Genomic DNA, 25219 nt, shown 5'->3' on the forward strand with positions numbered 1-25219 from the left:
GACAGATAACTTTCAGACGTGCTGTTCCCCAGAAGCAGCCACTGTTGTTGAGAAAAGCTGATACATACAACACGTATGGGAAAGGGCAGGCGTGATGACAGCAGCAACTGGGGAAGTTTTCTGTCTTGTTGCGTTTCACCCTTTCAGGGTTTCTCACTAATTCACGTTTTAAGGAATATCACGGATTGTAAAAGCGCAGAAAACAGAGTGACAGGATCCGTAACACATGTTTGTGTAGGTTACTCACTCGTGTTACGTGTCAATTGTTAACGGGGCGGGAGTGCTGCCCGAGTACACACCTTGAAGCGTGACTGTGGCCTACCTCTCCGGATTTCCTTATCCCAAGATCCTTCTCCTCGCCCAGTTCCTGCGGATCCAAGGGTGAGGAACAGGACAGGCGGTCACAAGAACCCCTTTACTTCCTGAAACAAGGGGGCACGGGAAGGAGGGAGAGCTTACCTGCGTTATCCAAGCTCCGGGCCGGGGGTCACATAAGTTCCTCCTCCCGGGATCCTGCGTGCGGGCCAATCACAGCGTCGCAATCCAGGAAATGAAAAGGGAAAGCTCAGCCGAGCCAACACCGGGGGCGCGGGAAGGCGCTGCGCGGGCGGACGGGGCAGTCAGCTCATCGGATCCAGTTCCTGCCCGCCTCCTGCCCCTCCTCCTTTCACTCCCCTCTGCGGTGCGTGGTGCGCTGGCTCCCAGCTCCGCAGGAAGGACAGCGGGTCGAGCAGCTGCTGTCAGAAGGGGCTGGGGAGGTGTTAATGACATGACCCTCGGATCTGTGCAACACCCCGCACTGCAGAGAGCGGGACCAACCCCGAGCCCTGAACCACGGCGTTACGACGCTCTCTGCAGACACCCAATGGTCTGCAGAGGAGACGGGTGGGGGGGCGGGAGGGGGGGGCGAGAACAAGGACAGCGGGACGGGGGGCGGGAACACGGGGGAGCGTGCACTTTGTATTAATTAGTAGAGGTGGCATCTCCGTTCCACTCGGCCACCGGTCTGTTCACGTGGGGTCGGCTCTAAACACCAACAGGATCACAGAAATGACGGCGGCTGCAATGAGGGGGTTTTCATATAATAAGATTGTATTAATTAAAACAATAATTAAACGTAGAGCCAATCACAAAATATAAATCTTATAACTGCAAATCAAATTAGAGGCCAGCTCTTAAAAGTGCAATTGTTGAACTTCAGATCGAAGAGTTGTCTGCGTACCACTGCCGAAGAAGTTACTGGAAAATTAGCTGGCAGGCTTTCAAAAACATTCTGTGCTCTCCAGATAATGGTTTCAATTATTCTTGCGTAAAAAAGCAGAAGTCGTTGGCAGAGAGAGCTTCAGGATTCTCCAATGGACGTTTTGCGCAGCAAGAAACTTTTTTTTTCTTTGTATTTCCGAATAATTCTAATCACACCGCTCACGGAGCAGGAAGGCAGCCGGACCAGATTCGGGGGCGTTCCCGGCTTTCGGCTGACGTCGCGTGACGTCGGCAAAAGCCAAAGAATCTCGGGAACGCCCCCGAATCTGGTCCGGCATTGACGGACAGGCCCCTCGTCCAATGGCTAGGCTCCATTTATGGAGCCAGCCAATGAATGACGAGGGCCGACCCAAACCCACACTACAGTTCTCATTAGGTTTTCGCCTGCGCGAAAAAGCTGCGCAGAGCGCAGCTTTCGCCAGGCAAAACCTAAAAATATCTGGAAGAGGGCCTCAATGATGAAGAGCAGAATGGAGTTTAGTTCAAAGGAGGCTCATAAAACATCAGAGGTGGCCTGGGAAGCGTTACTCACACATCGTAGCCCAGGCAGGCAGCATCGGTAGTAGTACTCGAGGTGGGTGGTCTACCTCACAGGGCCGATGGAGGAGGCCTAACCTGAAGACGTGCCGGTGGAGCGCAGACTCCCGGTGTTCAGGTGCCAAGGAGGTGCTGCGCCAATAGCCTCGGCCTCCTGCAAAATGCAGCGGCAAAGCTCTCCGCAGTGTGAGGGCGTCGTCCCAGGGAAGCGATCTTGTAGTCTGCGTCGGGCTGTAGGGAAAAGATAGCGGCCCGGCGTCCTCCAGACGCAGAGGCGGCTTGCCGTGGGAGCTCTGCGGGGCGGTGGGCGGGGGAGGGTCAGTTTGGGGAGGATGTAGTAGAGTCCGACATACGATGGACAGGAGTTGGGTAAAAAAGTTATTAAATAAATAAATAAATAGAACAATGTACCTTACACGCGCAGCATCGCCCACCCTGCCCCTCCCCCGCCCCGGAGCACTCCCACGGCGAGCAGCCAATGTCCAGACGGCCCACAGCCAAACCCCGCACCTAGTGCAATGATGGGTCAAGGTGGATGCGGGCACGATCGGCCGCGTAGAAAGAAAAGCTGTGGCAGCAAAAAACTGGAGCGGGAGGCCGGAGGAGGTAGATATGAGGGAGGCATGGGGAAGCGGGCCAGCAAGGCTCCATAGCCCCGGCCTCAGGCTCACCCGCTGCCCTTGTCGCCGAGGGGCCTCTAAGGCGGGCTATGCCACACTCTCCGGACCCAGCAGTGCTGCAGTAGGATGGTTCAGTGGGAGAGCAATCAGCGGGCGTCCGGCCACTCCGTGAGTTTGGGGGTAGTGTTCATCTCTTTATGAGGCGCAGAAGCAGGAAGGTATGCCGTAACTCTCAGGAGAGCAGGATAGAGACTATCAGCTTCAGAGCTTCATAACCGTGCAACCATTACGGCGGTGAACGGCATGGCCATGCCACCCCTAGAATTAATTCATATATAATTTGCATGTTTGAATTATGCTTTATCTAAAGATATTAAAAAGACAGTAGCCAAGGCAACAAAGGACATGCCCCCATTCCTCCTGGCTCGGGGGATGCCAGTGGCTGTGGTGCTCCATAGGATCAAATAAAATGGCAATTAAATCATATAATTACCATTTTATATTTCACGTTAGCGCGGCTTGAAACGGGTAAGGAGGCGATGTTTCCCCGCCCTCATTAAGAAACCTCCAATGATCGGATTATCACGCAGCCCAGTCCAATGTGGTTTACTGGCTCAACACACGGTGTGGGGCACCCCCATTTGCCTGTAGAAAACTAGCAAAATATTGCTAGGAAACCTACACACTAGTGTTATGCTACAAATACCCAGACCGATGCATTTAGTCTACGTGGTACACTGCACAACATGGCCAATATGGACCATGTGTAATATGCTGTGACCTACCCTGTTCTTGTCCCTTTCCCGCCCCGTCCTGCCTGCTGTGTCCGTTCGCGTGTCCCCCGGCGCGCATTTAGAACATTGTCGGGGCTTACGCTAAAGTCGCTATTCCAATGGCATGCCGTATCGCTTGTTGAATAAAGCTGGTCGCTTACTTTATCTCTCCCTGTCATCTCGTCATTACACATGGCTGAGGCGAACGATGCGGTGCAGATATACTCTCACGAATTCCCTATGTTAGACAAAGGGGTTCAAATCAGGCTTGTGACATCTGGGCTGTGGACATTTGGGCAACTATTTGTGGCTGGAAAGTTCCTGTCCTACAAGCAGTTTGGGGAGGGGCGGACACACAGACCGCTCTTGAACGCACTGACTATCTCAGAATCAGGCACGCCATCAGACTGAGAAGGCAGTTGTTTCCTGATGAGAGTTGTTTACCCCGCTCACACAGACGGTCAGAGACCCTGGAGGCGGAAGGTGTGTGTCTAGGCTGTACAGACTGTCTCTGGCCAACATATAGTTCCTAGTTGGGCACTGGGCAGGTGGGAAACTAAGAAGGGGGAGGTCTATAAATACTGCTACATGCAAACAAAAGAGGTTTCCATCAACTACTGTCACAAGCTCCTTCAGTTAAATTTCCATACAGAATGTACTGCACTCCTGCCGTGCTTCACAAAATAGGCCCTCCTCGTGCACACAGTGTCAGTCAGGGCATGGGAATGCCTGCAGTTGGTGCAGTATTTTGCTGAGACAGCACATGTTATTATTCATATTGTCGGATATGCAATTGACTGCACCCAACAAAGTATTGCTGCTGGATTATGTTAAGGACCTCGCAAAAATAGGGCGTAAACTAGGAGCCATTCTGTTAATGTACACAAAGAGCCGATTCATGAAAATGTGGATGAAAGGACTGCCCCATCGGACTGTGGAAATGGCTCAAGGATGCTGCTTATGGGGGTGAAATGGCCAGAGACTTTGCTGCCATCCAAACCCCATGCGCCAGACCCAAAGACATATGGGCTCGCTCAGACAATACCTCATACAACAAGACCCAGCGGACCATGGAGACGGGTTCATGCTTTTATGATGCTAGAAACGGGCATCACAATAGCTATAAGGATTTTATCATTCACAATTTGTATTGATTAGCGAGACCCCCTGAGTCACTTCACCAACTTTTCTTAACATTATATTCAAATTTAAGAAAAGGCATCTACAACACCTACCTTGACCGCTGCTCATTTTATTATTATGGGAAACATCAGTCTACTTTTTTGTCCCCGAGTGGGGGTTGAACAGGAAAGAGCTAATTTGGAAAATCTAATTTAAAAAAAGGAGAGAATTTGCTACCTTCTTCCTTGCGCCACCTTTATATCTTTTAGTCATTCAAGATCTAACCCTAACTGAAGTTGAGTGATTTGCTTACTTATTTGGCCAAAATTGATATTGTTTACAAGGACGGTTATAGTTCAATGTACATGTACAGTAATTGGGCTCTTGAAAGTTTCGTCTTATATACTGGAGTTCTGGGTTGCACTATGGATACCGTGGGGGTGCCTAGAAGCCAGTAGGATGCAGTACTGTTGGGAAATATAAATTCAAGATACAAAATACAAGTATAGAAGAACTATATCGGAGATGAAAACATATGTGTTCAAATATTTGTTTAAAACTAGTCTGTACGACTGGCAGCATAAAGATAACACAGCAGCACTATTGGTAGGGGGGCTGAACATGATATACCTACATCTGTGAACTTTCAATGAAAGTACAAAATGCTGCAGTATAGAAATGTCATTTCAAAAATATGTTTTATAAAATGTATTTTGCAGGATTTGTGCTGTTAATGTGCAATTCGAGTATTTGTGCTGTTAATGTGCAATGTGAGTGAAATTCAGGAAATACACCACCTTTAATTTATGAGGTCAATTTATGGAAATTAAAATGGCTCGTTATTATAAATTCATAATAGAAGTTTAAGGAATTCAGATATACTTTTCTATATCTAATGCATATTCTACGCATTAACATATTTTGAACACGAACAATTATATCAGAATAGCTAGAGTAAAGAGGGGTTCATTTTGAACATGTATCCAAACAAAAAGACCCAGACCAGAAACACAAATACATAAAGATGTAGTTCTCCCATTATTAATTTGCTCAAACTATATTTGAGCTAATTTTATGAGTAGACAGTGTGAGGAAGAAACAGAGGTAAAGATTCAATCTCTACATAGAGTACATTAGGTTATGTGGAAACATCTACCTGCAGAATCCATGCAATCTTCAACAGTGGTCGCTGTGAACTTCAGGCCAAGAATAGAATTATAGTCTTCCAAAAAGTTAACTGAACCAAGAGGGGACTCAATAGGATCATGACCTAAAATAAAAGTACAATACACCAATAAACGGCAGTTGCCAATGTATAAATCATCCAGGAGCAAGGCATTTTTAAAATTGAAAGGCTGGCAAAATATAAACAGGCAACTAGAACTTGCAAACTTAACAGTTAAACTTTAAACTCTCTTGCAAATCAGAACACGATTTGTTGGGATAGTTGCACCAGAGAATAACATTCTGAGTATGCATAAGCGCTGCCTCCTTGAGAAGTGAGGGATCTGGATCTGTTGTGTTAACTGTTGGTGTGGACCTCTATCTCTCTTTCTCTCCCTCTTCTCCCAGGAGCTTTGCAAACTTCAGTGCGGAAGGTGCGGTACTAACATGCTGCTTGACCATACCTCCTGGGCACTAAGTGGATTCTCATGATGGAGTCTGGAAGCACCTGCCACTCTGACGGGCATGGGGGCTTCACATTGTCTAAATAACATTTGGAGTTATTGATCCCTCATGTACCACTTATTGCCTGGTGAAAACCTCCATTGAAGGTGTTTGCTATGTACAGCTCAGCACATACACAACAAGGCAGAACAGCACAGATGAAGAAACTGGCTGAATACACCTGGGTAAGTCGTGGTTCACACCTTCATATGGAAGATTGAAAAACCACAGGTACGCGTTCATATCCCCTGTCCTGAGCTTTTGAAATGCCTTTTCTGCAATAAATAATACAACACCTTAATTGGATTTATTTTTATTTTTTATATTTGAACAAAAACAAGAGCAACTCTTATGTCCATGCGAACAGGGGTATCAAGTAATCCTTGAAACAGGCGATCACATGGAACTGATTTGTAGGCAGATTTTGAGTGTCACAGATCTTTCTGTGTGGAATTAATCCATGCAGACCAGTATTCTTAAATAACGTTTTGTAAAAACAATAATAGCACAACCAGTATTTCTATAAGCAACTATGGTTCAGCCAAACCGAGTTTTATTAAACAAGAATTATGTCAACAAACAACATTGTGAGTGTCTTTCAGGACATAAGGAAAGAAAATAGAATAAGTAGACCTCAGGTGTGTAATCAAACCAAAACCAAAATAAAACAGAAAAAGGTGAAGTGAGAAATAAACATTGAAGGTGTATTGGTTGATTGAAGAGACAGCAGTTTATACTCAATACTATCTAGAGTACAAAGAATAAATCATTGTATCACAGTTTTGGAAACTTTGTCTGTCTCTGAAAGTGTGTTGACGGCTTTACGACCCACTAAGAAGGATTAGAGGGTCTCATCAGGACTAAGATTGCTGCGCGTTGGCTGGGGTTGTTGAGGCGCTGAACAATATCAACAATTTGAAGCCACTGAGGGTTCAGAAATCAATCCTGCTGGGTGAACTAACATCTATTAAAATTCAAAGCGATCTCTTGCATTAGTTCTTTAGAAAAAAAAGAGCATCTTCCCCTAGAAAAGCCACCTCATGTTCCTCCTGCAAGGTGGTCGCATTAGGAGCATTTAATGCCCTATTAGGGACTATCACATTGTGATAGCCCGGTAGAGAGGTTGAGCCTTCCTTCCACCAAAATCGACGTGTTTTTAAGAGAGCTTGACATAGCAGCTCCTATTTTTCTAAGGGTCGAAACGCCATAGACACGCTTACAGAGACTTCATCTTTTTCTGTTTTGTTTTGTTTTGGTTTGATATATTGATTAATTCCACACAGAAAGGTATGTGACACTCAAAATCTGCCTACAAATGACTCTCATTGGAAGCAAGCTGTAACCATCAATCTTAATCTTTTGAGAATGGACTTGGTTAAGATATCAGGCCAAGTATGTACATATACGTTTGAATATGTACAGGGTATTTCGATAGCACAAACCTAGCCAAAAGAATAGAGCACTGTACATGGTCAAAGACAATCATAAGTTAACAAGAGGAGATGGGGCTGGGTTGAGGATTGTTAATAAATTGTGATGTAGTGCTCTTTATAGAGTCGATTCTTCAAATATATCCTGAAATGAAATAGCGTTGGGGCAATCCAGATTATATGGGGATGTTACAGATCCAGGGTGCATAGATGAGAAAGGCCTCCTGTCTATTTTTGTTCTTTTTTACAGTTCTTAGACTGCAGTCTAAAGGTGTCCTGGCTACGGGTGTGCCAGAATCCACCACAGATGGTGAGCTTGTCTTCAAGATAAGCAGGGTGCTGGTCTGATAGCTTTGTTAATAATGCAGCTGATTCTGAAGATGATGCATGCCAGCAAGGGTACCCAATAGAGTTCCATCAGGATGGGTGTTTGAATGAGAATATTTCTTCAATCCCTGGATGTGATTTGCTGCAGCATGTACGGTGCCCCTAAGGGGTACCACTGTATCTTCGTAGACGCCATGGAATAGGGTTCTTCGACCATCCAGATGTGAGAGTATGAGGGCATGAACAGCAGCTCTGAAGTTGCCTTCTGGAAGACATGTTTGACTTTTGTTTTGGAAGAGAGACTAGACATCCAGGTGGATGATGTACAAGCAGTGCTTGAGGCTTTGGATATCTGAAGCAGAAGAGACTTTCAAGTATATTTGTGAATCGTCTGCATATTGGTGAACTTCGATGCTGTTATCTGTGAGTAGGCTTCCACCACAGAGTTGGTGATCAATGAGATACCCCAAAACAACAAAGCAGACTTTGCAGCATTTCAAAAGTTGCCTAAACCTGTGGAATTGCAAGCCACAGGTGTGCAGTACAGAATACAGATACTGCGGAAAAAATATGCAGATGGTGGACTGCTGGAGAGGGCAAAATGTAGGTGTATCAAGGTCTTTATAAAGGACAGGTTAATCAAACTCTTGAAACGAAGTGGCCTATCATCCCCCTTCTTGATTGAAAGGACACAAAGACCTCATCAGAAGAAGCACCACTTAGGTCTGTGATATTTAGACTGTTAAACAAAAGACAGATGGCAGTAATTCTACAGTAGCGAGAATGATGAGATAGACACACTTCAGGAATGCAAAGATATAACTATTCCTAGACTACACTCAACAGGTTGGAAATCAAAGACTCAGCTAAGACGTTATGTATATGCAGATACTTTCCAGTATAAATAAGAGTGGTAGATGGAAACTGTTCCTAGTTCTTCAGTACTTGAAAACAGACCTGGGACTGGATGAATGAAGACAGGGAGGCACCAGGGGACTGAAAAAGGACTAATGCTTCTATGAAAACAATTCCCAAGGCATTCATAAGGGTTCAACTTGTCTCCAGTACAGAAACAGCTTGGCCCATATTGGCCTGCGTGAGAGCCTTTGAGGAAGATACTTTGCCAGGCACTGGGGTGTCTATGCTATGTGATTTTCGAGAACTCATGCAGGCTCATGAACTTCAAATATGACTTTGGCTAGAGATTCAGCTGATAAACAAATGAAGGCTTTACAAGATTATGCGGTGAATCCATATGGACCAGCAGCCTGTGTATGTATGTATACTTGTAAAGCGCACTATCACCTTTCAGGCATCCTGGCGCTGTATACCGCTGTGGATCCCTTCCTGGCTTTCCCTGTGAGATGCCCCCTACTGGGCACCCCCAAGGTGAAGCCAGGCATCCTAGCGCTTTCGGAGCCTTATTACTCTCCAATTTCTTGATGATCATTTACACCTTCTGTAGAGAAATAGCCTCCTCTGGTTCATTAGGTTACCTGGATCTACTGTTGGAAAGGTAAAATTGGTTAGGCACTGGACAGTTAGCGGGTTGTTACCCCCTTGGGTGGAGGGAGAATTTGAAGTCGAAAAAAGGCCTATAATGTCCATAGTCATGTGAAAAGCATTGTCCCTTATAGTTTTAATGGCAGATATGTGGTTTCTAATTTTAATTATGTTAAGTTTGTGTGCTAGTGGCCTATCTATTTTGCCACCATGTTTGTAATATTTTTGTGAGTAAAGAACATTTTTGCATGCAGTTTTAGTCGCAATATTTGCACTAGTTTCATTCATCTTTGCCTAGTGATGCAGTCCATAGGTTTTGCCTGGTTCCATCCCATTTGTGTTGGATATCTAGACTAAAGCTTACTCTCCTTGGTTAACTTCAGGAATATGGCCAATTGAGAGATCAATTTACCCCATATGACCCCCTTGGCTGTATCTGACACAGTGCCCCAGGACATAGTCTGCTCATCTGCTCGATATTCTCAAAGAAGCGCAGATTTAAGGAATCAAGGTGTATACAGTTGGGTCTTTAACGCCTTAACGGCGGCCCCGATTTTGCAGAAGTGCGGCACTTCCTCAAAACGGGCGGGGCCGCGTCAGCTATTGGCCGACGGCAGCACTGGGGAGGTAGTGCTGCCGTCGGCCAATGGCCGACGGCAGCACGGAACGGGTTAAATGCCAATTTGTGGATTTACTTGTGTACTGATAATGGCTATTCCAGATGAAATGAGACAACCCAGTGGTTCAAAAGAATATTCACACCAATTTACGATTCCATTACAGTTGTGACTAAGAGATTACTGATTAGAATAACGTCTTTTCTCAAATACTTCTGTATACATTGAAATAAAAGCATAATCAAACTCATTTGTATGTTGAAAAATCTATATAGGGATGAGAGCTAGGTGTTCAATACCTTGTGATAGTAGGAAATACAATCTAGTTGTGGAGCAATCTATCGTGGGGTTCAGGGCCACAATGATGTCCTCACCTAATATACTTTCCCCTCTCATACCTCCCTTTTTTCTTCCAAGTCCCAATACACAACTACTTCACATCTTGGAGCTGCACCTCGGCATCCAATAGGACCCCCCTAACCGTTACAATGCCTGTTCCGTTTGTTATGATGGTGGCTTTGTTGGGAAATTGAAAAGGGTACCAAAAACATATTTATTTATTTATTTATGCGATTTGTAGAGCGCGAACAATTGCCCAAGGGCGTCTCGGCGCTATGGATGAAGCAGAATGAAGGGGAGAGGGGAAGAAGTTATTGGTTGAAGAGCCATGTCTTTATTTTTCGTCTGAAAATGGTCAGAGTGGGGGCAGACCTGACATCAGGTTCAAAGGAGTTCCAAATTTTTGCCGTTGATACGTGGAAACTGCGGTCGCCCCATGCAACAGTTCTGGTACATGGGACTGTCATGATAGACTTATTCATTGAGCGGAGTGATCGTTTGGGGACATGGAATGCGAAAGGGTTAAGAAGAAATCGCGGGCCTTGTTTGTGAGAAGCTTTGTAGGAGATACAGAGAGCTTTAAACTTTATTCTGTTTTTGACTGCTAGCCAGTGATATTTTTTGATGGTATGGGCAATGGGTTGGAATTTAGGGGTGCCTGAAAGCAATCTGGCCGCAGCGTTTTGTATGGCCTGCAACCTTTTAATGACCTTGCTTTGGGCATTAACCAGGAGTCCGTTGCAGTAGTCCACTGACGACATGACAAATGAGGTGATCAAGGTTTTGCCAGAGTTCGGGGGAAGAAACGGGAGGATCTTTTTTATGGCTTTGAGTTTAAAGAACGATGATGAAACAATGGAGTTGACATGGGCCGAGTAAGTGAGTTTGTCATCTATGAGTATTCCTCGGTTTTTGACCTTGGTAACTGGGAGGTGGGGAGGGCCTAGGCTAGTGGGCCACCATGCATCTGGCCAGGTGGGGGTGAGCTTGCAGAATGTCATGACCTCGGTTTTGTTGGAGTTCAGTTTGAGGCAGTTTACTGACATCCAGTTGATGATGGCCAGCATGCCCTGCTGAAAATTGGCCGCTATTTTTTCTCCGTTCTCTTTGATAGTGAGGACCAATTGGGTGTCATCCGCATAAGATGTTAGGCTCATGCCCCAGTCCTTGATGACCCTTGCCAGGTCAGTGACATAGATATTAAATAGGGTTGGACTGAGGGATGAGCCTTGAGGGACACCACAAGGTAAGGCCAGTTGTTCAGATAGAAAGGTTCCTAGCTGGACCGTCTTGGTGCGGCAGGCTAGGAAGGATGTCAAGAGGTCTTTTGCCTTAGCTTGGATGCCTAAGGCATTGACACGGTCAATCAAGATATTATGATCGACCGTGTCAAAGGCCGCGGTGAGATCCAGCAGTATGAGTACTGCCGCTCCTCACTGGTCAAGTGCCATTCTTATCTCATCGGTGGATTTGATGAGTGTGGTCTCGGTGCTATGATGTTTGCGAAAGCCAAATTGGCTGTCGTCTGAGAGGGAGTGTTCTTCAATGTATTGGGAGGTTTGGAGATTCATCAATTTTTCGGCAATTTTAGCTGGGAATGGCAGGCTGGCTATCGGTCGATAGTTGTTGGAATCATACGCATCAAGGTGAGGCTTTTTCAGCAGGGGTTTAAGGAGAGTGTCCTTCCAGATTGCAGGGTATATTCCAGTGTTAAACATGGTGTTAAAGATGTTAGCAAGTTGGGGTGCAATGATATCTGAAATAGGACGGAGAATAGATGCGGGACAAAGATCTTTGGCTGATCCTGATTTAATGGTGTTCATGGTTTTGGCAACTTGAATGGGGTTGATGGTATGGAATTGTGAAAAAATGGGGTGATTAATTGGGGCTGTAGTAGGGCAGGAGTCTGTATAGGTTTTTTCTGAGAAATTGGTGTATATGTTGTTTACCTTATCAAAGAAAAAAGTAGCCAGGTTGTTACAGAACGATTGGGTTGGTTTGGGGGTTGATTGGGGGGGCAAGTGTGACAGTTTGGCTACCACTTGGTAGAGTTCCTTATTAGAGTTCTTAGCTTGCTCAATTTGGGAGGAATAGAAGCTACTTTTGGCCTGTAGAATGAGAGATTTGTATTGGGTCAGTTCTCTCTTATAATTTTCCTTCTCTTCATTGGAATAGGCCTTTTTCCAATGTCTTTCTTTATTTCGGCATAGCTGTCTCTGCTGTCTCAGAGCCTCGGTATACCAAGGTGCCGATGGGGTACCGCGATTTTTTGAGGTGGTTTTAATGGGTGCTAGTTTATTTAGGGTCAAAGTGAGCCATTTCGCGTATTCTTCGGCTGCGTTGTTAGGGTTATGAGACAGCTTAGTCGCAGAAGCAGAAAGTAGTTCTCGAAATTGTTGATGATCAATGTTTTTCCACGATCTAAAGGTCTTTAGGGTACAGGTATGTATTCCATATGTGACAGTGAGTTAGATGGCATGGTGAATATTACTGCATGGTGATCTGTCCATCCTAAAAGGAGGATCTCCGTGATGTGTAAGTTGTTGTCGTTAGTAAATAGGCCATCAAGAGTGTGCCCTGCTTCATGCCTACTGCCTATGACCCGTTGAGTAAGGCCCAGGGATTCTAGGTCAGTTATGAGGGTTTTGGTGTCGTTATTCATGCCAATTTCTAGAGGAAAATTAAAGTCTCCTAAGATGGTGGAAGAGTTATCGATGGCAAGTCTTTCATCCTCAGATGTGTCTCCGAGAATATATCTATTTTGACTGAGTGTACAGCCATTTGGGAAGGAATAATTATTTTATCGGTGAGTATTTGTTTTTATTTTGTGGAGTTTTATATAGCGCATACTAGACCAGGAGGTATCAGAGCAGTTTACATGAGCACCAGCTACGTTACTTACAGACACATTCATTTTTTTTGTTAGGAATGGGGAGATTAAGTGATTTGCCCAGTATCATAGAATGTTGGGCGTCCCTGCCGAGACTCGAACCCGGTTCCCCAGCTCCGAGGACGACAGCCCTAGCCATTAAGCCATATTCTCCCCCCGGTGTAGGGCCCTGGTGAGAAAAAGAATTAGTAATTGGGGTAGAAGCTATCCAGCACAAGTAACAAAAGTCACTAAGTTGTTAGGTCTAGACATAGGCTTCAATAGTTTAAACATGAGGTCAACCCCTGGTATGTCTGGCACAGAGCAGACAGGCTTAACTTAGGGAAACTGTGTAAAGCATTTAGAAGTACCAAAATAGTTACAAAGCTGAAAACACAATAAAATAAATATCCCACTAATTTATAAACAAAGAGCAAAATATAATGAACCACATAATACCAAAACGACAAAACTCCCGAAAGGCGAACCGGCGATATTAATTTTTAAAGATTTCTGGGGTAATAGCACCATTAGTGCAAAGGACCAATGGTAGTCAATGATTGTAGTAGACCAGGACCAATGCGCAATTTGAAGTCGACCACGATGGAGTGCGGATTGGATACATACAGTAGAGTGGCTGCACTAGGGCGTGGAAGTATGAAAGTTTGAAAAGGTTTCTAAGTCGTAATCTAAAAAGGGTTGTTTTGTTCTGAGAAAAAAGTTTTCTCCAAGTGGGACTAACCAGAAAATAAAATCCATGCTGTTGAACTGCAGTGGGATACCTTTCGCGGTCGGTCCACTTGAAACTCTAGAGCAAAGGTTTTGAAAGAGTTCCCAAACTAATTTTGGTGCCCAAATAACGGTTGAAGGACACCACAATGCATGTCATTATATCGCATGCCATTACAAAGTGGTTGTAACAACGCATGTGTTGTTACAACACGTTACCATTACAAGGTAAACATTAACCACGCATATACCTTTACAACGCATGCCTTTACAACTCATTTTGTTGTAAAAGCATGTTTTGTAAAAGCATATGCAAGGTTAAAGTTATGATTTAAAATATAAATATTTTATAGGTAAATATAAATGCTATATATGTTTACAATACAGCTTTATATTTCCCTGTACAATGCTTATAATTTTTATAGTAATGGCATGCATGGAAATGCATAAAAATATATGTAAAAGTAAACTAATGCCCTTATTTTTATATATGTTTTTATATATTCCCCATACAATAATGTGTGTTGAAAAATATCAAACCATACATAAATATGTATGTATACATTTTATATAAATGTGTCTACATATATATATATATATATATATACATATGTTGAATATATATGTATACACACTCACTTCCTAAAAATCCACCAACCCCTCAAACCCTACCCACCCAAAAATTATCCTTGCCACCCTAAAACCGCTACCCATACTAAACCCTAAAATTACCCTTGCCCCCCAAAACCCATACCCACCCTAAACCTTAAAATTACCTTTGCCACTCCTAAACCCATACCACCCCAAAACCCTTACCCACCCTGTACCCTAAAATTACCAATGCTACGCCAAAACCTCTACCCATGGTAAACCCTAATATTACCCTTGCCACCCCAAAACCCATACCTACCCTAAACCTTAAAATTACCCCTGCCACCCCAAATCTCATACGCACCCTAAACACTAAATTACCCTTGCCACTCCTAAACCCATACCTACCCTAAACCCTAAATAGACCCATGCCATCCCAAATCCATATCCACCCTAAACCCTAAAAATTACCAATGGCAACCCAAAACCCTTACCCACCCTAAAACCTGAAATTGCCAATGCCACCCAAATCCATACCCACTCCAAACCCTAAAATTACCTATGCCACCCTAAAACCCATTCCTACCCGAAACACTAAAATTAACTATGCCACCCCAAGACCCATACCCACCCTAAAATTACCCATGCCACCCAAAGACCTATACCCACACTAAACACTAAAATTACCCATGTCATCCCAAAACCCATACCCACCCTAAACCTTAAAACTACCCATGCCATCCCAAAACCCATACCCACCCTAAACCCTAAAATTGCCCATGCCACCCCAAAACCCATCCCCGCCCTAAATCCTAATATTACCCTAGCCACCCCAAAACCCATACCCACCCTAAACCCAATAAATAACCACGCCAACCCACAACCCTTACCCACCCTAAACCTTAAAATTAACCATGCCATCCCAAAACCCATACTTACCAAATTTAAAACGCATATCCCATTACCCTTCATGCCTTTACAACGAAATGCGTTGTAAAGGAATGAGTAATAAAGGCCTATGCGTGGTAGAAAACTGCATTGTGATGGTTATGCATTGTTTCAATGCATGCGTTGTAATAGCATGTGGAGTAACAGCTGCGATGTAATGTCGTTTTCCCCCAAATACCCATAGAACTACTCCTCCAAGTCCCTGGGACTTCAGTGGGAGCACATAAAGACTTCAAGGATGTCAGGCAGAGTCCAGTACAGCTCCATTTGGCACTGGTCAGCTAGGATTATAAACAGGAATGTCATCTTTAGCTTTTTTATGTTCTTGGAGTCACCCAGGGGATCAGCCTTGTGTCACTGTATTTCAAATGGGAAGGGGGGTCTAAACTCCTCAGGTCCTTTTCACGGGTCACTAGTATCCTTATGCATGTCCAACAGTGTTCTGAGGAAGGCTGGGTGATGGTCAAGCTTTGTAGGGTTCACAGCCTGTGGGTGGGAGACATTCTAAGACACTCGTAGCTAATCTCTAACCAATAGACTAAAGGCTTCCAGGCCCTGACCTACCTGCATTTGCAGTTGCTCCTATTTTCCTTACTACAAGCAGGTTTAAAATGCATGTATCTGGGTCAAGATGGCTGAAGTCTTGAACCACACTTAACTTGGGTTCCCTGTTGCCTAGTAGGACAAAAGCTGGGTCCTTCAGAAACCACACAGAAGGTACATACGAATCATCTTGGCATTCTGTTGTCTCCTTTTCAACTGTGTCCCAAGCATTACATGTGGGTCATCAGACATGTCAAAAGTGTAAATATAGAGGGGTTTATGCCTCCTACTCAAACCTTAAGAAGTATCATGTGTACATATGTATGTATAAATTGATCACAGTCATCAGAAAAAAAATTGCATACTTCACCAAAAGATAAGTGTGCATATCAGACTATGTAAAAATGTCTGTTTCTATATACATATGGGTATTTATATAAAGGGATTACTCCAACAGCCACTAAGATATATAATACTACTGGCAGTCGCCAGTAGGTCGTTATAGTTAGGACCTATTATCCATAGGAAAATGGTAGCATTCGTTTCCCAATAACTTTGGCAGCGGTTGACGAAACTTCGCCAACATTTTTAAACTTATGGGGCGCTCCGGTCAGCTTCTATCGTAAAAGTTTCGGGGTGATTCGGCAAGCGGAGGCCGAGAAAAAAGGGGGGTCCCAAAACGTGTTTTCTCAATGTTAATTCCCATAGGAAATTTTAGACACGGCTAGAGTCCAAACAGCTGAACGGAATTACACCACATTTGGCAAAAAGGTAGCCCTAGGCTCGGAAATAACTCTTTTTGTCAAATGGTGTAAATCCGTTCAGTAGTTCCTGAGAAATTTGAAAAAGAAAAAATATCGATATCTGGGCCGAGCCTAACCACACATGTCATTGTAAGAACCGAATGGCTGTCAGCACTTCATCCTGGAATTGCTGCCAGCCATCTTGGGACCAATAAACATGATAGTACCCCATTGAAATACATTGTAGTGAATCGAAGATTTCGAGGGTTACCAAAAGGAGAACTATAAAGGGTGATAACAGACTTTAGTTACATTAGAATTTATTTGTTGATGGTACCATACTAATTTAAGGAATTGTGGTGTGTTCTAAGGTGATTTTACCCTGTGAAAAACCTACTGCTGGGATAGCATGAATCGTGTTTGAGAGAAATCTATTTTCACACGCTTGTCCCATAGAGTTTTGGAAGGTGCTCCAAAAGCTAAAATGAGCGCATATTTTCTGTAAATTCACATTTTCTTTCTCAGTCATGTGAGAATGAAGTCTGACATTCTCAGTAAAACATGTACATCCAACAAGGGCAGAGACTGTCAGTTGATACCTTTGTGTTCTACTTCAGCTTCCCATAGTGTTCTAAAGAACAACTAGAGAGCTAACAGCCTTACTTATGACAAAAGTATGGCACACCTGAAGCCATCTTGATTGGAATAAACTGGTAACACTTAAAACATTTAATTTAAAAAGGAACAAAATGATGGGGTTGATTTTGTTATAGGAATTATGGTTAGTGCTGTAGAAAGAAAAATTAGGACATGTTTCAAGTGTGATCTCAAATATCTTCCTGTTATATTTCAACAGGAGCAGCCCGTCAGTTGATGTCTTTGTGTTCTATTGCAGCTTCCCAGAGTGTTCTAAAGAACAACTAGAGCGCTAACACTCTTACTTATGACAAAATCATGGCACTCCTGAAGCCATCTTGATTGGAATAAACTGGTAACACTTAAAACATTTAATTTAAAAAGGAACAAAATGAGGGGGTTCAATTTGCCATAGTAATTATGGTTAGTGCTGCAGAAAGAAAATGTAGGGCATGTTTTAAGTGAGATCTCAAATCGTCTTCTATTTCATTAGAAAATTCTGACATGCAGACTGAAACAATCACTTTCAATACCAGCAGTAGACTTCCATTTAACTCCCTGGTGAGCAGCAGCATTACTACAGTGATCTAATGAACAACTAGAGTGCTAACATTCTGAATTTATGGCAAATGTGTGACACATCTGAATGCCTTCTTGATGGAATCAAAGTAAAAAACTGAAAGCATTTCCTACAGAGAAGACTGCAGTAAATGAGGAAATTAGGAAACTTCATAACAAATGTCTCCCAAGATGGCCACCAGAGAAAGAAGAGCCCAAATGTAGCACAAATATCACCCAGATGTAGCCCACATATAGCCCAATGACAGAAGTGTGCAAAACACTTTTTATTTTTAGCTTTTGTGCAGTTTTGTATAGTGCAGACTGGTCAGGTATTGGAGCGTTACATCTTACTTGGACCCCTTATTGCGTATTTTGCACGAAGTACATGAGATTGATCTTGCAAAACATTGAACTTTACGATTCTGTTAACCTGAAGTTGCTCTGAACCGGGCTTTGTAACACCCGTTTTTACCTACTGGTTTTAATTAATTCTCACTGTATTGTATTAGGAAAGAGGATTTACTGTTTTTATGTACACTTTTATAATCTATGTTTCTAAATCAGATCAAATAAAGTGTATTTATTTCTATGGCAGGACAGAGGCGAGGAATATGCATATCTTTCCTCACTTTATTTGCATAGCAGTTCACAGAAAACGTAACACAACAATAATTAAACAAAAGACTACACAACCCATGAACCATTAGGGGGTAGTCTCCAAGGCAACTATATTCCAATCATATCACAGTCCAACGTATATAATATTGTTACGTCCCTTCCGCGACCTCTTTCTTCACTGCTCAACAGGTAAATTCATTCCTTACATTCTTGGCTTAATCTGATGTAGTTGCTGTTTGTATAGCAGTTTCTTGTGCACGTTATTAGCATTATTGCCTAGGTATTGTTTCATATTCCCTGCGAAGCAGGCTCTTGCCCAAGCGCATTCTCTCCCTCGCAGTTTCTCCGGCTGTGTGCTCGGCATGCGGTAAAATCCTGTAAGGCGCGTCAGGTCCGAGCGAGGCAGCTCCGTTGAGCGCTCCTGCTGGTCTTTATGCGTGTTTGGGAATACGGTCACTCCTTTAGTGTCCGCTTGATTCCCCACCACCCCTCGCCTAATTTTGACACAGCTACGCGGTGATTCCCCCACACGGCCACGTTAGTGACCAGCATCACCTGGTGGTGGTAATTGGTACTACGCTTCAGTCTATTCTTATAACAGCTTTGGGGAAAGCCCAGATGTTGGAGCACCGGCGAGGGGGCTGCCTTAAGGATTTGAAGAGCATTTGTTCTGTGCTCACACCCTCTGCTATCATGTCTTCTCCAGAAGACCATTTTTACTCCTCCCACCAGGAAGTGGAGGAGGAATGGCCCCCCTCTCTCTGGCTATTTCTAGAGCGCTGGCTCCTCTTAGGGATCAGGTTGATAAGCTGGCGAAAAGCATCCCTGGGGTGTTCAGTGACCCAAATCTGGTGGTAGCGGGTCCCAGTAGCTCCCAGATGGGGAATAAAAGGTCTGTTAAGCATAACAGAATCGGAGCGTCCCTGGCGTCCAGAGTCCCACTCCTCTCAGTCCCCGGTTGGGGACGGGGTCCACTTGGACATGTTCGAGCCTACCCAAATTTACCATCCTAGGTCGGCGGAGTGGACCCCTGATGCCAAAGTGGCAGAGTACGTGGTGGGCAAAATCGATCAATCCCTTGAATGGGAGGTCAGGAATAGGATGAGGGGAGAATGCCCCAGGCCCTCACTGAAGGGGAAGGTGTCACACACACCTGAAATTGATGAGAAACTATGTACCTTTTTCTCCAAGTATATGAGGGATCCCAAGAAAGGAATTGATAGGTCTTGGACGTGGTAGGGCCCTTGACCCGAATTATTCAATTGGCGGAGGGTTCAAAAGAGTCAGGATCCCCTTTGTCCACGGATATAGTGGCTGGTTGGGCGCACTATCCTAAACCCTAAAACACTACCCCCTCCACTGCCCAAACACCACTGCACTACCCTAAACCTTAAAACACTACCCCAGCACGACACCCTACACTACCCAAACATAACTGCACTACCCTAAACCCTAAAACACTACCACCAGCACGACTCCCTACACTACCCAAACACCTCAGCACTACCCTAAACCCTAAATCTACCCACAGCACAATCCCCTACACTACACAAACACCACTGCACTACCCTAAACCCTAAAACACTACCCCCAGCATGACCCCCTTCACTACACAAACACAACTGCACTGCCTTAAACCTTAAAACACAACTCCCAGCATGACCCCCTACACTACACAAACACTGCACTACCCTAAACTGTACATCCACCCCCAGCATGGCCCCCTACACTACACAAACACCACTATCTACCCTAAACCCTAAACACTACCCCCAGCACTACCCCCTTCACTACCTAAACACAACTGCACTACCCTAAACCCTAAAACACTACCCCCAGCATCACCCCCTTCACTACCTAAACCCAACTGCACTACCCTATACCCAAAAACACTCCCCCAGCACGACCCCCTACACTACCCAAACACCACTGCATGACCCTAAATCCTAAAACACGACCCACTATGCTACACAAACACTACTGCACTACCCTAAAACACTAGAACCCAGCACGACCCCCTACAGTACACAAACACCATTGCACTACCCCAAACCCTAAAACATTAACCCTACACTACACAAACACCACTGCACTACCCTAAACCCTAAAACACTACCCCCAGCACGACCCCCTACACTACACAAACACCACTGCACTACCGTAAACCCAAAACACTACCCCAGCACTACCCCTACACTACCCAAACACCACTGCACTACCCTAAACCCTAAAACACTACCACCAGCACGATCCCCTACACTACACAAACATCAATGCACTACCCTAAACCCTAAAATACTACCCCCAGCATGACCCCCTACACTACCCAAACACCACTGCACTACCCTAAACCCTAAAACACTAACCCTACACTACACAAACACCACTGCACTACCCTAAACCCTAAAACACTACCCCCAGCACGACCCACTACACTACACAAACACCACTGCACTACCGTAAACCCAAAACACTACCCCAGCACTACCCCTACACTACCCAAACACCACTACACTACCCTAAACCCTAAAACATTACCACCAGCACGACCCCCTACACTACACAAACACCAATGCACTACCCTAAACCCTAAAATACTACCCCCAGCATGACCCCCTACACTACCCAAACACCACTGCCCTACCCTAAACCCTAAAACACTACCCCCAGCACGATTCCCTACACTACACAAACACCACTGGACTACCCTAAACCCTAAAACACTACCCCCAGTACGACTCCCTACACTACACAAACACCACTGCACTACACTAAACCCTAAATCTACCCCCAGCATGACCTCCCGCACTACACAAACACCACTGCACTACCCAAAACCCTAAAACACTACCCTCAGCACGACCCCTACACTACCCAAACATCCCTGCGCTACCCTAAACCCTAAAACACTAACCCCAGCATGACCCCCTACACTACCGAAACATCACTGCACTACCCTAAACCCTAAAACATGACCCCCTACACTACACAAACATGACTGCACTACCCTAAACCCTAAAACACTACCCCCACACTAACAAACACCACTGCACTACCCTAAACCCTAAAACACTACCTTGAGCATAACCCCTACACTACACAAACACCACTGCACTACCCTAAACCCTAAATCTACCACCAGCACGACCCCCTACACTACCCAAATACCACTGCCATACCCTAAACCCTAAAACACTACCCACAGCATGAACCCCTACACTACCCAAACACCACTTCACTACCCTAAACCCTAAAACACTATCCCCAGCACTACCCCTACACTACACAAACACCACTGCACTACCCTAAACCCTAAAACACTACCCCAGCACTACACTACTCAAACACCACTGCACCACCCTAAACCCTAAAACACTACCCCAAGCACGACTCGCTACACTACCCAAACACCACTGCACTACCCTAAACCCAAAAACACTACCCCAGCATGACCCCCTACACTACCCAAACACCACTGCACCCTAAACCCTAGAAAAGAAACTCCCACACCATGCCCAATCCCCCTTACTTATCACTCCTCGTGGTTCCTCTATCCTCGTGGTTCCTGCTTCACGTCCTCTCCGAGGAGCTGCACGTCGTTGTGAGAAAACGGAACAGCCTCTGCTTCCTTACATCAACGTGGATCGTCTACATGTTTTTTAGAATGCATGGTCATTTACACATGCCTTTACAACAAAATTTGTTGTAAAGGCATGCGTGGTAAATGACCATGCGTTCAAAAAAAATGCGTAGTAATGACTTTGCGATGTACAACGCAAGCGTGGTAATGCATGCGTTGTAATGGTATCGCGAAGTAAAAAAAGTCGCTGTAACGGCTGTTTACCGATCGAAGTTGGACCCTGTTCTTCAGTGAGACGCTTATTTGATTAATTAGGAGGAAGGAATGTGTTTTTTTTACCGAAAAGTGCATTCCCGGCTGTTGTATTGTGAAAGTGTTAGCCTGGTTTCACTTCCGGTGAGAGAGTGGAAGAGTCTGTTTGGATCTAAAGGAGTTCTGTTGTTGGACGGGGCCGGTATGACACGTCATCAGAAAACATAGGTAATGGAAAACGTCCTCCCTGAAGTGTGGAGCAGTGCCATGAGAGGTCAACGAGTGTGCGACCCACCACAGTATGACCGTGCCGCGTGACCCATGTGCCGCCTCCAGGGTATTGGAGGCAGAAGCGGCATCGCAGGTCTTCTTGAAGACAAAAGTAGCTCTAATTCTAAATTTTGGTACTAGGGCATTTTAACTTTGTTGTTCCTGCCAGATACAAAGAGAAGATCCTGTGTTATTCAGTGCCCTCGTTACCTTTTTGGTGGGTTGTGGTGCTTGTCACTTCGCTGCCCCGCCGGCGGGTTTGCAAGCCCAAGCATCTGTTTCGACCCCCTCTAATGCAGAAATCTCCACATTTAAAGGAGCGCAGAGAAAGGGAGTCAGTAAAGTTAATAGAACAAAATCTACGCTTCAGTCTATTCTTATAACAGCTTTGGGGAAAGCCCAGATGTTGGAGCACCGGCGAGGGGGCTGCCTTAAGGATTTTAAGAGCATTTGTTCTGTGCTCACACCCTCTGCTATCATGTCTTCTCCAGAAGACCATTTTTATTCCTCCCACCAGGAAGTGGAGGAGGAATGGCCCCCCTCTCTCTGGCTATTTCTAGAGCGCTGGCTCCTCTTAGGGATCAGGTTGATAAGCTGGCGAAAAGCATCCCTGGGGTGTTCAGTGACCCAAATCTGGTGGTAGCGGGTCCCAGTAGCTCCCAGATGGGGAATAAAAGGTCTGTTAAGCATAACAGAATCGGAGCGTCCCTGGCGTCCAGAGTCCCACTCCTCTCAGTCCCCGGTTGGGGACGGGGTCCACTTGGACATGTTCGAGCCTACCCAAATTTACCATCCTAGGTCGGCGGAGTGGACCCCTGATGCCAAAGTGGCAGAGTACGTGGTGGGCAAAATCGATCAATCCCTTGAATGGGAGGTCAGGAATAGGATGAGGGGAGAATGCCCCAGGCCCTCACTGAAGGGGAAGGTGTCACACACACCTGAAATTGATGAGAAACTATGTACCTTTTTCTCCAAGTATATGAGGGATCCCAAGAAAGGAATTGATAGGTCTTGGACGTGGTAGGGCCCTTGACCCGAATTATTCAATTGGCGGAGGGTTCAAAAGAGTCAGGATCCCCTTTGTCCACGGATATAGTGGCTGGTTGGGCGCACTATCCTAAACCCTAAAACACTACCCCCTCCACTGCCCAAACACCACTGCACTACCCTAAACCTTAAAACACTACCCCAGCACGACACCCTACACTACCCAAACATAACTGCACTACCCTAAACCCTAAAACACTACCACCAGCACGACTCCCTACACTACCCAAACACCTCAGCACTACCCTAAACCCTAAATCTACCCACAGCACAATCCCCTACACTACACAAACACCACTGCACTACCCTAAACCCTAAAACACTACCCCCAGCATGACCCCCTTCACTACACAAACACAACTGCACTGCCTTAAACCTTAAAACACAACTCCCAGCATGACCCCCTACACTACACAAACACTGCACTACCCTAAACTGTACATCTACCCCCAGCATGGCCCCCTACACTACACAAACACCACTATCTACCCTAAACCCTAAACACTACCCCCAGCACTACCCCCTTCACTACCTAAACACAACTGCACTACCCTAAACCCTAAAACACTACCCCCAGCATCACCCCCTTCACTACCTAAACCCAACTGCACTACCCTATACCCAAAAACACTCCCCCAGCACGACCCCCTACACTACCCAAACACCACTGCATGACCCTAAATCCTAAAACACGACCCACTATGCTACACAAACACTACTGCACTACCCTAAAACACTAGAACCCAGCACGACCCCCTACAGTACACAAACACCATTGCACTACCCCAAACCCTAAAACATTAACCCTACACTACACAAACACCACTGCACTACCCTAAACCCTAAAACACTACCCCCAGCACGACCCCCTACACTACACAAACACCACTGCACTACCGTAAACCCAAAACACTACCCCAGCACTACCCCTACACTACCCAAACACCACTGCACTACCCTAAACCCTAAAACACTACCACCAGCACGATCCCCTACACTACACAAACATCAATGCACTACCCTAAACCCTAAAATACTACCCCCAGCATGACCCCCTACACTACCCAAACACCACTGCACTACCCTAAACCCTAAAACACTAACCCTACACTACACAAACACCACTGCACTACCCTAAACCCTAAAACACTACCCCCAGCACGACCCACTACACTACACAAACACCACTGCACTACCGTAAACCCAAAACACTACCCCAGCACTACCCCTACACTACCCAAACACCACTACACTACCCTAAACCCTAAAACATTACCACCAGCACGACCCCCTACACTACACAAACACCAATGCACTACCCTAAACCCTAAAATACTACCCCCAGCATGACCCCCTACACTACCCAAACACCACTGCCCTACCCTAAACCCTAAAACACTACCCCCAGCACGATTCCCTACACTACACAAACACCACTGGACTACCCTAAACCCTAAAACACTACCCCCAGTACGACTCCCTACACTACACAAACACCACTGCACTACACTAAACCCTAAATCTACCCCCAGCATGACCTCCCGCACTACACAAACACCACTGCACTACCCAAAACCCTAAAACACTACCCTCAGCACGACCCCTACACTACCCAAACATCCCTGCGCTACCC

The 25219-nt window shown here is 45.2% G+C and overlaps 1 protein-coding gene across 1 annotated transcript in view; it reads right to left on the reverse strand.

Annotated features, from left to right (window-relative positions):
• ACOX3 (acyl-CoA oxidase 3, pristanoyl) overlaps positions 1–25219 on the reverse strand; it is a 502436-nt gene that overhangs the window by 155597 nt on the left and 321620 nt on the right. The window contains exon 13 of the mRNA XM_078678532.1: positions 5472–5585. Within this exon, the coding sequence (XP_078534658.1) occupies positions 5472–5585 (114 nt within the window). The remainder of the gene's footprint in view (positions 1–5471; positions 5586–25219) is intronic.

This window comes from Lissotriton helveticus, chromosome 2_2 (genome assembly GCF_964261635.1).
Source record: "Lissotriton helveticus chromosome 2_2, aLisHel1.1, whole genome shotgun sequence".
NCBI classification, from domain to species: domain Eukaryota; kingdom Metazoa; phylum Chordata; class Amphibia; order Caudata; family Salamandridae; genus Lissotriton; species Lissotriton helveticus.